The sequence below is a fragment of the Saccopteryx bilineata genome, chromosome 2 (genome assembly GCF_036850765.1).
Source record: "Saccopteryx bilineata isolate mSacBil1 chromosome 2, mSacBil1_pri_phased_curated, whole genome shotgun sequence".
In the NCBI taxonomy this organism is placed as follows: Eukaryota; Metazoa; Chordata; class Mammalia; order Chiroptera; family Emballonuridae; genus Saccopteryx; species Saccopteryx bilineata.
Window position 1 is genome coordinate 317,451,755 of NC_089491.1, and position 13,192 is coordinate 317,464,946.

Genomic DNA, 13,192 nt, shown 5'->3' on the forward strand with positions numbered 1-13,192 from the left:
TTCCCCACCTACATTTTTAGAAAAGAAACTAAAATCAATTCCTTATATCCTCTCATTGTGCTAGAATTGCTTCAGGCAATGCTCTAAGCAGCTCCCCATGGACTGTTACATCCCAGGAAGAAATTAGTAAGTTTTCATTAGTTTGTCAAAGTTTCTGTTTGACTCCAATCTAGAATTACATTTTGTCATAAAGTAAATGGCTTAGAGGTTACTATTTTGTAATGAAATTATAATTAAGATTCTGAACATTAATTTCTTTGTTTTATTGTTTTACTTAATTTTAACAATTAAAAAATTAGAGATTCTGTTCAATATTCTATCCTTTCATGTTAGGTGGGGCCAGCACCCTGTCAGGAGGCAAAGTCCATGAACCTCATGCCAAATAGCTATGTGAGCAAATAGTGAGATAAACAAACCATTTGTAGAGACAGAGGTGGAGCTGGGCTTGGTTAGGAATGAATCAGGCCATCCCACAGAGTGGGTGTCTCCTTCCCAAGTTGGTCTTCAGGGTACAATTAAAACCCATATAAAAGGCCCAGTTCCCAGCTGCCCAGTACACTTGCCAGTGGTGTCAGCGAGCACTCAACTTCTCCCTCTGGTGAAGTGGGTAAGTCTTTTCCAGTGGGATCATGTTCTTCTCTATGATTCTTCATTTTTCAATTGTTGTAGGTGTTGGTGGGAAGCAGGTAAAGGGGGTATATGGTGCCAGTAGACATCAGTATCTTACAAGGATTTCTAACTTCATGCCATCTTCCTATCATTGAAGCCATTACTCAAATAGAGACATGGCCTTTCTCCCAAGACTTTGAACTTTGTGTTTTTGCATATCAGGGGTTGGAAGATAGTTATGTGTGACTCTGATGGGGTTCATCTTTCCAAAAATTTCCATCTCACTGTGGTTCTCTTTCTATATTGGTTCTACCCAATATGGGCCATCTTCATGTAGTTATGGCATCTGAGGGATTGGAGTTGAAAAGTAATTAAAGGAGCCAGCTAAATGAATTACTATACTCACCCAACCAGTGAAACTTTCCATGTATTTCTTTAACAGTGATCTGCTTTTAGCTAAGTCCCATCTTTTACAATACCAAGATTCAAATGGTTTCTTTGGTTTTAACAAAAGCCAAGCACGAGAGCAGTATTATCCAAAGTTGTCAAGGTTCAGTTTGATCTATTGACTCTGGTGACTAGTCAAGAGTACCTCTCAGAAGTTTTCAATAATTGAATATCTATAGCATATCTTAGTTAAGGCAGATAACATGCAGTCTTTGTTTTCTGCACTGGTATATCTGAATATTACAATGCCACCTTTGACTAAGAAGAAGTACTGTTTAATCTTAGAACTGGTGTCTTATAAATTAATTATACTCCTAGATCTCTTATAAACTATAATGTTGGGAAATAATTCACATTCTTTTTCTAATGTTCTAGTTACCATCAAATGTTTTGCTATCACAATTAGATGTAAATGGTTTCTTCTACATACTTTAAGATACTATCAGATCTTTCTTCACTTTTGGCTTTCACCTATCCTTTTTGTACAACTTTAGAGGAAGATGCTATGAATAGCAACATATGCAGTTAAATTTTCTACAATTCTCTTTACCTGTCTGACCTGAAATATGTTAAGGAGCATAAAAAGAGAGAAGAAAATGAGATGGAAAACCCAAAGTGGGTGAACAATCTAAAAGCTGACTACAGGATAGTCTAAAGATAATTCCCTAGTTTGAAGTTTTTCATGATCTCTCTTTCCCTGTATAAGTACAATATTCAAAGATAAAATGTTCTGAGCCCAGACTAAAAATAACTACTCTTGTAGAGTCAAATTATATAGGGATCTACCCAAAACAGTGTGACTGATACCTTATCAAGATCAGAAACAAAGTTTTGATTCTGGGTCCCATTTTATTGTTTTAGGTTTACTTGAACTCAAAGAAGAAAAAAAATGTCTCCACTTCTGAGAAGCATCTTTGATATCACTGAAGTGTTCAACCAATATGCCTCACATGATTGTGATGGGGCAGCACTATGCAAGAAAGACCTGAAGAACCTCCTTGAAAGAGAATTTACAGCTGTCCTTCAGGTAAGAAACAAGAACAAAAGAAAATTTCTGTATTGATTTGCGATTACAAAATTTCTTCTCTGGAGTGTCCAGAGCAAGGAATAGCGATTTTATATTCATTTTACACCATGACAATACTACACTACATCCCCAGTCATTTGAGCCCAAAGGTACTTAACTAGCATTCTACTCTAAGTACTAAAAAAGTTACTAGCAATTATTTCATGTGCTTGATGGCAATGTCATTATATATGAACTGGTCGTGGGAAGTTATCATCAAAGATGTCAGATCAAACTAGACTTGGAAAGAACTTAAACTTATTTCCAAATTTCAATAATTAGGATCAGACTGCTCGCTGGTAAAATGGTGCTACCATGAATATTTTCTTCTGTTTTCAAACATGGGATGAAAGTCCAATCAGAGGTACTGGCTTTTTCAGACAGAAATGGCTGCTGCAAATTTTCATAAATTTCTATTTTATTTTTTCTTGAGGATGAGTTCATTCTTATTCACCAGCTAAAGAGAACCTGTGCTTAAACATGGGCAGTCAAATGCTACCATCACAATTTTTAGAATATCTATGAACCACTACTATTTACTTCAGGTGTTTCTGTAAAACAGCTCATTTATTTCATTTAGTGTCTAAACAGTATTATCTGTGAAATCACAAACTGATATTCTAGTAATTTTTTTCTAATATGTATTAAAAGAATCATGCAACTGTTAAAAAAGAACTTGTATGTCTTTAATCAGCCCTTAATTACAAAATGCAAACATTTCCAACAAATGCATGCTATAACATGAAGTATTCACATTTTACCTGGGGACAACAAAACTCTACCATGCACACTGGGGTTTTTCTAATAGCTCTTAATGTCTTTTAAGTATCAGCATATCATAAAATATACACTGTATGTATGAAAGTTTACTTCCTGTAGATAGTACATTGTAAAAAAAAAAAATTTTTTTTCCCATCTTTTTTCATAGAGACCACATGATCCTGACACGGTAGATCTGATCCTGGAACTTCTGGATCGCGACTGTAACGGGCTTGTGGATTTCAATGAGTTCCTTCTGTTCATTTTCAAAATGGCCCAAGCTTGTTATTACGCTCTCGCTGAGGCCTCAGGGCTAGAGGAAAAGGAAGCCGAGTGTGAGGGAAAGGGGAACCCGTTACAAGATTCCAGGAAAGAAGACCAATGGAGATTTGAGCCCCGGGACAGGGAGCTGGAAGAAGGCGGCAGGCAGAAGAGGCAGGAACAAAAGAGGGAGCTCGCTGAGGAAGAGGAGCAAAGAGAAAAGCAAGAGAGACGTGAGCAACGGCTGCAAAGGCGAGAACGGGAAACGCGCGGTGAGGAGGAAGAGCAGCAGCTGAGGCGCCAGGGGCGGACGCCTGAGGAGTTTTCCGACCCAGAGCGGAGGCGAGAAATGCTGGAGCAGCGAAAGGGCCAGCGCCTCGACGAGCAGCAGCGCGAGCGCCAGGAAGAGGAGCAACTAGCCCGGCGGGAACGGCAGGAGCTGAGCAGCGGGCGCCTGGAGGAGGAGCAGCTGCAAAGGCTGAGGCGCGGGCGTCTGGAGCGCTTGGAGCAGGAAAGGCGCCAGCAGCAGCTGAGGCGCGAGCAAGACCTCTCGCTCGAGCAGGAACCGCGTTTGGAACAGAAGCTGAAGCGCCAGCAGGAAGAGAGGCGCGAGCAGGGGGAGAGGCGCGAGCGGGGGGAAAGGCGAGAGCGGGGGGAGAGGCGCGAGCAGGAGCGGCGCTTGGAGCAGGGGCTGAGGCGCGAGCAGGGGCTGAGGCGCGAGCAGGAGCTGAGGCGCGAGCAGGAGCCGCGCTTGGAGCAGGGACTGAGGCGCGAGCAGGAGCGGCGCTTGGAGCAGGAGCTGAGGCGCGAACAGGAACCGCGCTTGGAGCAGGGACTGAGGCGCGAGCAGGAGCCGCGCTTGGAGCAGGAACTGAGGCGCGAGCAGGAGCTGAGGCGCGAGCAGGAGCTGAGGCGCGAGCAGGAGCCGCGCTTAGAGCAGGAATTGAGGCGCGAGCAGGAGCTGAGGCGCGAGCAGGAGCCGCGCTTGGAGCAGGAATTGAGGCGCGAGCAGGAGCTGAGGCGCGAGCAGGAGCCGCGCTTGGAGCAGGAACTGAGGCGCGAGCAGGAGCTGAGGCGCGAGCAGGTGCCGCGCTTAGAGCAGGAACTGAGGCGCGAGCAGGAGCTGAGGCGCGAGCAGGAGCCACGCTTGGAGCAGGAACTGAGGCGCGAGCAGGTGCCGCGCTTGGAGCAGGAACTGAGGCGCGAGCAGGAGCTGAGGCGCGAGCAGGAGCCGCGCTTAGAGCAGGAACTGAGGCGCGAGCAGGAGCTGAGGCGCGAGCAGGTGCCGCGCTTGGAGCAGGAACTGAGGCGCGAGCAGGAGCTGAGGCGCGAGCAGGCGCCGCGCTTGGAGCAGGAGCTGAGGCGCGAGCAGGAGCTGAGGCGCGAGCAGGTGCCGCGCTTGGAGCAGGAACTGAGGCGCGAGCAGGAGCTGAGACGCGAGCAGGCGCCGCGCTTGGAGCAGGAGCTGAGGCGCGAGCAGGTGCCGCGCTTGGAGCAGGAGCTGAGGCGCGAGCAGGAGCCGCGCTTGGAGCAGGAGCTGAGGCGCGAGCAGGAGAGGCGCGAGCTGAAGTTGAGGCGCGAGCAGGAGAGGCGTGGGCAGGAGCTGAGGCGCGAGCAGGAGCCGCTCTTGGAGCGGCTGAGGCGTGAGCAGGACGAGAGGCGTGAGCAGGAGCTGAGGCGCGAGCAGGAGGAGAGGCGTGAGCAGGAGCTGAGGCGCGATCAGGAGCCGCTCTTGGAGCAGCTGAGGCGTGGGCAGGAGCTGAGGCGTGGGCAGGAGCTGAGGCGTGAGCAAGAACTGAGGCGCGAACAGGAGCCGCTCTTGGAGCAGCTGAGGCTCGAGCAGGAGGAGAGGCGCGAGCGTGGGCAGGAGCTGAGGCGCGAGCGTGAGCAGGAGCTGAGGCGCGAGCGTGAGCAGGAGCTGAGGCGCGAGCGTGGGCAGGAGCTGAGGCGCGAGCAGGAGCCGCTCTTGGAGCAGCTGAGGCGCGAGCAGGAGGAGAGACGAGAGCAGAAGCTGAGGCGCGAGCAGGAGGAGAGACGAGAGCAGAAGCTGAGGCGCGAGCAGGAGCTGAGGCGTGAGCAGGAGCTGAGGCGCGAACAGGAGCCGCTGAGTCGTGAGCAGGAGCTGAGGCGCGAACAGGAGCCGCTGAGTCGTGAGCAGGAGCTGAGGCGCGAGCAGGAGAAGAGACGGGAGCAGAAGCTGAGGCGCGAGCAGGAGCCGCTCTTGGAGCAGCTGAGGCGCGAGCAGGAGAGGCGTGGGCAGGAGCTGAGGCGCGAGCAGGAGCTGAGGCGCGAGCAGGAGCTGAGGCGCGAGCAGGAGCTGAGGCGCGAGCAGGAGCCGCTCTTGGAGCAGCTGAGGCGCGAGCAGGAGAGGCGTGGGCAGGAGCTGAGGCGCGAGCAGGAGCTGAGGCGCGAGCAGGAGCTGAGGCGCGAGCAGGAGCCGCTCTTGGAGCAGCTGAGGCGCGAGCAGGAGAGGCGTGAGCAGGAGCTGAGGCGCGAGCAGGAGCTGAGGCGCGAGCAGGAGAGGCGTGGGCAGGAGCTGAGTCGCGAGCGGGAGCCACTCTTGGAGCAGCTGAGGCGCGAGCAGGAGCCGCTCTTTCAGATGCAGGAGCAGGAGAGGCTGGAGCAAGAGCTGAGGCGGGAGCAAGAGGGGAGGCGCAAGCAGGAGCTGGCTGAGGAGGAAGTGCAGCAGGAAGAGGCCCGTGAGCGGGGCGAGAGCCGTACTTTGAGGTGGCAGAGGCAGCTGGAAAGTGAGGCTGACGCGCGTCAGAGCAAAGTTTACTCGAAGGCACGCAGGCAGGAACTGCAGAGGCTCCGCCAGGAACAAGAGGAAGAGGAGGAGAAGCGGCTCCAGGAGCGCGAGCAGCGGCTGCGAGAGCGGGAAGAGGATGCCCAGTGGCAGAGCCAGCCACTTCTGGAGGAGCGCGACAGGAGGCTGCGCCAGGAGGAGGAAAAACAGCGCTATGATCTCAAGTGGCAGGCAGAGGAAGAAAGTGAGCAGCGCCGTCAGAGGCTGTCGGCCAGACTTGCGTTGCGGGAGCAGCGGGACCAGCAGCTGAGGGGAGATCAGCGCCAGAAGCCAGAACAACTGCTCGGTGGGGAAGAGCAGAGCAGACAGCGACTGGCGAGGGAGCAGGAGCAGCAGTTCCTGGAGGAAGAAGAGCGCCTCCAAGAGCCTAATGAGAGGGAGCGGCGCTACGAGGAGCTGCGCCGAGACCAGAAATGGAGGTGGGAATTAGAGGAGGAAAACCAGAGACGCCGGCGATACACGTTGTATGCCAAGCCAACTCAACACGAGCAGCTGCAGCAGGAGAAGAGGCTCCAGGAACTGGAGAGACAGTATCAGGAGGAACAGCAGCAGCGTCGCCAGGAGCGAGACAGAAAATTCCGTGAGGAGGAACGGCTCCTCCAGGAGAGGGAAGAGCAGCTGCGCCGCCAGGCGCGCGACAGAAAGTTCCGTGAAGAGGAACAGCTCCTCCTAGAAAGGGAAGAGCAGCTGCGCCGCCAGGCGCGTGACAGAAAGTTCCGTGAAGAGGAACAGCTCCTCGAGGAACGGGAAGAACAACTGCGCCGCCAGGCGCGCGACAGAAAGTTCCGTGAAGAGGAACAGCTCCTCGAGGAACGGGAAGAACAACTGCGCCGCCAGGCGCGCGACAGAAAGTTCCGTGAAGAGGAACAGCTCCTCCAGGAACGAGAAGAACCGCAGCTGCGTCACTACAGAGAGTTCCGTGAGGAGGAACCGCTCCTCCAGGAAAGGGAAGAACAGCTGAGCCGCCTGGAACGAGACGGAAAATTCCGTGCGGAGGAACAGCTCCTCCAAGAAAGGGAAGAACAGCAGCTGCGTCGCCAAGAACGCGACAGAAAGTTCCGTGAGGAGGAACCGCTCCTCCAGGAAAGGGAAGAACAGCTGCACCGCCAGGCGCGCGACAGGAAGTTCCTTGAGGAGAAACAGCTTCTCCAGGAATGGGAAGAACAGCAGCTGCGTCGCGACAGAAAGTTTGATGAGGAAGAACAGTACCTTCAGGAAAGGGAAGAACAGTTGCGCCGCCAGGCGCGCGACAGAAAATTCCACGAGGAGGAACAGCTCCTCCAGGAACGGGAACAGCGGCTGCGTCGCCGAGAGCGTGACGGAAAGTTACATGAGGAGGAACAGCAACTGCTCGACCAGGATCGCGAGCAACAGCTTCGCCAGGAGCGCGAGAGAAAGTTCCGTGAAGGAAAACAGCTTCTTCAGGAACGGGAAGAAGAGCAGCTACGTCGCCGAGAAGATCAGCGGCGTCGGGAGGAGCAAGAATTGAGGCGCCGGCAGGAGCGAGACCAGCAGTACCGGGAGAAGGAACAGTTTGCCCGGGAGGATAAGAAGCGTGATCAGGAACAGGAACTGCGCAAAGAAGAGCAGAGACGCCTCCAAGAACAGGAAAGAAAATTCCGGGAAGAAGAGCAGCTCCGCCGCCAACAAGAGGAGGCACAGAGGCGTGGCCAACTCTGGGAGAAAAAAGACAAGGGCGGTCAGCAAATTGAGGAGCCTGGTAAGCGTCAGTTTGCCAGTGTCCCAGTGCGCTCCAGCCCTCTCTATGAGTACATCCAAGAGCAGAGATCCCAATACCGTCCTTAAGAGATGCTGCCATATCCCGACGCTCGCCAAAGCTTCAGCAAAGGAAAATGGAAATCACTGGATATCTAATGACTCGAATGTTTTTGGTTGTGGGAAAATTCTCTTGTTAGAATGTCTTTTTCTTTTTCCAGAGATTTGAACTATATTCATTTCATGTACCTTGTACTTTTATCTTTTATTTTTTCTCAAATAGTTCTTTACTGCAAGATGTCTTTGTTCTTTGATGCAGATTTAGTGTGCATTTTTTTAAAACATTTAATTTGTTTAAGGAGTTTTGTTTGGAGGACAAAGTTTATTGCTTTAAAAAGTAACAAGAAAAATATATGAGATTTAAAAGAATTGGGTCATTTCTTTTTAGTGGTTGATCTATCTTGTGTAGAATTTAGATATTTTTAATGTTCAGGCTGGTATTTCTTCTTGGGCCTAAATTACATTAATAAGTACCTCCAAATAGCCTCACATTTTTTGTGGCATAGTTACTACAGATTCTGCAAGGAGACTGAATTTTTACAACTGTTGAATAACGAATGCAGAGAAACTGACTTTTACAGAAAAACTCCATGTGCTATCAGCCCATAACTGGAAGAAATATCTGCTAAGAATAAGATTTAGCTTTTTAAGTCTTAGAATTTGAATTGGATTTTTTTTTTTACACTTAACCCCATAAACACTTAAACTGTTATAAAGCAAAGCAAGATGTTTCTCAAACAAGTCCAGAGCTCAAATTTTAAAACTGTGTCTGCTGTAGTCTTAGTGCTGAAGTTCTCTTACCCCAGTCTTTGATGAATTTCAGAATATAACTACGTTTGTTCATTTTACCTGAAAGGGAATCTGCTCAGAATCCTGTAAACACCTCTCTTGCTCTAGGGCCAATAAGAGATCACTGTGTTTTGGAGGAGAGAAAAGGAAAAATTTGTAAACGGGGGCAAGTTTCTATAGGCCCTTCAGAAGACCCATCAGCCTGCAATCCTTTAAGACCCATTGATACTACCTTGGAGACATTCTAGTTGAAATAATTAGACTTTATAAAAATTAATAATAAATGTTTGGCAAACAATTTTTTTGTGTGTGTTTTAACTATGCATCAAATCATAACTCAAGATCTAGTGGTCTAAGAACTGAAAGACGTTCCTGTTCACTTAAGGGTATTTGGTTACAATTATCTATGTCTAAATATGAAAAGGGAAAGAAAAACAACACCTTTGTTTACCCCAACCATTTTATCCTGTTAGGGTGAACCCTATATTATTTCCATCCCCAAGTAGGATTCTCTGCCTAAGTACCATATTTTTCACTCCATAAGACATACCTAGGGTTTTAAGGAGGAAAATAAGAAAAAAAATATTCTGAACCAAATGGTGTGTTAAAATATTTAATAAAATACCAGTTTTTTCGCTTCATAAGACACATGGGCACTTTTCCTTCCACATTTGGGGGGGGGGAGTGTATCTTATGGAGTGAAAAATATGGCATTTTTATTATCCTCAGCTTTCTGTGCTCTTTTTTACAGTAGCTCACTGGTCATGACAAATGATGGTGCTCCCAGTGTTTGTTAATATTTTCTTTCAAGAATAGAGCAACTTCTTTGTCTCTGATGTCTAATGGACCAATAGTAGAAAGTGGCCTGAAAGTTCAATTCAGCATTATAGAAATTGTAGATGAGCTATTGTTTTAAGCACCACAGTCTATTTGGAAACCTAGTCAGAATGCGAATGCCAAAAAATCAAATTATTATCTAGTGATCCAAGCACCCCTGTGTCACCTGCTGGAGTCTACCAAGTATTCACACCTTAGTACCAGGAATAAGTTCAAGAAGGCCCTGATCCAGGATAGCATCATTTCCAATTGTATGTAACAGTCATAGATTAGAAAGTGTCGTAAGTTATAGACATTCAACATTTTGTTCTGTGGTGGAGGCAAGAAAGCTAAGCTCCTGAGTATCATTCTGATGCAATAAGATGGCATTTTCTGCAAGGAGTACCAGCCTCTCTCTCACTTTAACACAAATAACAGGTGCTCACCAAGCACAGAATCTGGGAATTCCCTGACACACTACCTTGAGACATCACCACTGTCAAATGATTTCTGACTACAAAACTATTCTAAGGTCAATGTATACTTTCCTTACTTAAGGATCTTCACAGAAACCATGGAAGAGCTTCACTGGCTTTCCCCAGGATCCCCTCAATGTCACTCATTTGAGAGCCTCCTTTAAAATGCCAGCCTCAGGATACTCCTGAAATATATACTCATCATCTAAGCTACAGTTCAACAATAATAATTATGGCTAATATAATCAAAACCCTTCAGACTTCTTGCAGTACTTTACAAGATGAAGAAAGCCATTTCCAAAAAAGAAAATATTGTTTCATCACATTGCCCTTGCATGGGCAGAAGCTTGAGGCTGTTAGGCAATTAATACAACTGGGAGTTCTATTAACATTACCTTGGCTGCTGCCGAGGAATGGGGTGTGCTGGCAAAGCTGGTCTCTATATGTTATGCATTGAAATATGTCCCCCTGAAGATTCATATGTTGACATTTAACCCTCAGTACCTTAGAATACAGTATAATATAGGAGATATAGTATTTAAATAGATAATTTAATTGAAATGAAATCATTATGTGGGCCCTAATCCAAAACAAATGGTGTCCTTATAAGAAGAGAAAATTTAAACATATGTGATGGAGCAAAGACAATGAATGTGAAGTCACAGGAAAAAGATGGCCATCAATAAGTCAAGGATAGAGGCCTAGAATAGATCCTTCCTTCATAACCTTCAGAAGAAACCAACCCTCCCGACACCTTGATCTTAGACATCTGGCCTCAAAAATTATGAGAAAAAATTCTGTTGGTTAAGCCACCCAATCTGTGGCTCTTTGTTATGACAGGTCTAGCAAACTAATATATCATGTAAGGTGAGATTATGTTGTCAGAGCAATCTATTTGTATTGTAATGATCCTTATCCTTTGACATTACACAAGCCTGTTCTGGTTGCTCAAAGACACTCATTTTTTAATTAAATCTGTCATAGTTTCGACCCTGGCCGGTTGGCTCAAAGGTAGAGTGTCAACCTGGTGTATGGACATCTAGGTTCAATTCCCAGTCAGGGCACACACAGAAGCAACCATCTGCTTTTTCACTTTCCCCCTTCTACTTCTCTCTCTCTCTCTCTCTCTCTCTCTCTCTCTCTCTCTCCCTCTCCAACAGCCATGGCTTGAATGGTTTGAGCAAAGTTGGCTCCAGGCATTGAAGATTGCTTCATGGCCTCCCTTCAGGTGCTAAAATAGCTCAGTGGCCAAGCAATGAAGCAGCGGTCTCAGATGGATGGAGCATTGCCAGCTAGGGGGCTTGCTGGGTGGATCCTGGTCAGGGTGCATGCAGGAGTCTGTCTCTCTGCCTCCCCACCTCTCACTTAATAAGAAAAGAAAAGAGAGAAAAGAAAAAGAAATCTGTCATGGTTTCTATGGTGCAGTGAAAAGAATGCTACTAAGAATATAAGAATTAGGCAATCTTCATACAGTGGTAAAATAGTTACTCTGACCTATTTCTTCACTTTACTATCTATGTGGCCAGAGGTGGATTAAGGTTAGTTAAGGCCCTGGGTGCACAAGAAAATATTTTTTAAAAAAGAGAGACAAGAAAAATAAAAATACATGTTGGCCCTGGCCGGTTGGCTCAGTGGTAGAGCCTCGGCCTGGCGTGCAGGAGTCCCAGGTTCAATTCCCGGCCAGGGCACACAGGAGAAGCACCCATCTGCTTCTACACCCCTCCCCCTCTCCTTCCTCTCTGTCTCTCTCTTCCCCTCCCACAGCCAAGGCTCCACTGGAGCAAAGTTTGCCCAGGCACTGGGGATGGTTCTGTGGCCTCTGCCTCAGGCGCTAGAATGGCTCTGGTTGCAACAGAGCGATACCCCAAGATGGGCAGAGCGTCGCCCCCTGGTGGGCATGCTGGGTGGATCCCAGTTGGGCGCATGTGGGAGTCTGTCTGACTGCCTCCCCGTTTCCAGCTTCGGAAAAATACAAAAAAATAAGTAAATAAATAAAAATACATGTTAATCATATTTTTAAAATAAATAAAAAATATTATGAACTATTAATGTTTAAAAATGCACATATGAAACCAAACTTCGTGTCATTAGAAAAAAGTGTAAAGTTGGAGTTTTGTGGGCCCCTTCAGAAGTTGGGGCTTTGTGGGCCCAGGGCACACACCCATTGCTCCTGTCGTTAAATCTGCCTCTGTATATATGACCTTGTGCAAGCCACTTAACATTTCTGGGCCTCCACTGTTTCACATATCAAACTATGAGACTAGAATAGCAATCACCAAGGTTATTACCAAGATTGAAAAATAATTAATTCTAGCAAATCAATGCAAATAATCCTTCACCACAACTCTATCTTTAGCTAACAGAAAATGGGGGAAAATTAACTGATGAAGGTGATCATCAGAGCTTAGTTCCAGATTCAAAGATCTTTCCTTTCTAACCAATCAGACCTGAACTTCTTCCACTTCTCTCCCAAATTCCTCTCCAGAGTACCTTTCTATCATCCCTGGTTTATTTATTGAAGGAGAAGGCCCCTACATAACTCATTTTCTGTGACCCTATTACTATCAAAGATCATTGACTCTGATCTATGAACTCACATATGCATTTAATTACTCCCATTCTTTTCTGAGGAGAAAACAAAGTCCTAGAACCCAGTCCCTCTTGAACTGAGTGTGGCCATTAGTTAAGTATGAACCCGTCTCTGCTCCATCTTCCTTACTAATTACACATTACTAATATTTTCATTCAGTCATAGTAATTATGAGTTTGTTCAGCAAGTGTAGTGGGATTGTAATTTGCTGAAGATTATAATCTATGTAACATGTAATAAGCATATTTGCCTTGTTAATAAAGAATTGACAGCCACATGCAATAATCTGAAACAAAACAAAAGTAGATTTTTGAATAGGTTATCATTTTCTGAACCCTCAGGATATCCATGGCAGGCACTCGAATTACAAAAACATTTTAAAATCTGATTTCTGTTGTCACATTTCCTTTTTTTAAAAAACAATTGTGTTTATTTTCTGCAAGATAAAGTCTAAATTCCTCAGTTTGAAATTTAAGGCCCTCCACGTTTCAGAAATAATCCACTATTTTATCTCTAGTCTTCATGACAAAGAATTATTAACCAGATTGAAATTTTATAAGGATTGCTGTGGCTACAATGTGCAGGATGGGTTGGAGAGGAAATAGAAGTAGAGAGAGTATTGAGAAGATATAACAATAATTCCTGTGAGAGACATGATAGTCTGAACTAGGATAATGGTATGTGGTAAAAGAAAAGTGGATATATTTGAGAAGAGAATCAATAGGAGTAAGTGATATATTGAAGAGATGATGGAGAGGAAATAAAAGATGATATTAGAGTTATAGCTGGAGAAACTG

The 13,192-nt window shown here is 46.5% G+C and overlaps 1 protein-coding gene across 4 annotated transcripts; it reads left to right on the top strand.

Moving 5' to 3' along the window:
* Positions 1 to 558: 558 nt before the first annotated feature.
* TCHH (trichohyalin) lies at positions 559 to 8,811 on the top strand. Of its 4 annotated transcripts, XM_066262111.1 has the most exons (6): positions 559 to 607; positions 1,918 to 2,083; positions 3,051 to 4,226; positions 4,644 to 5,230; positions 5,270 to 5,577; positions 5,710 to 8,811. In XM_066262111.1, the coding sequence occupies exons 2-6, from the start codon at positions 1,946 to 1,948 to the stop codon at positions 7,752 to 7,754; spliced, it is 4,254 nt and encodes a 1,417-aa protein (XP_066118208.1). In that variant the 5' UTR covers positions 559 to 607; positions 1,918 to 1,945; the 3' UTR covers positions 7,755 to 8,811. The 4 variants fall into 4 exon arrangements, with proteins under 4 accessions (XP_066118208.1, XP_066118204.1, XP_066118205.1 ...); XM_066262107.1 differs by having other exon boundaries at positions 3,051 to 5,230; XM_066262108.1 differs by having other exon boundaries at positions 3,051 to 5,230; positions 5,270 to 5,566; positions 5,717 to 8,811.
* Positions 8,812 to 13,192: the final 4,381 nt, after the last annotated feature.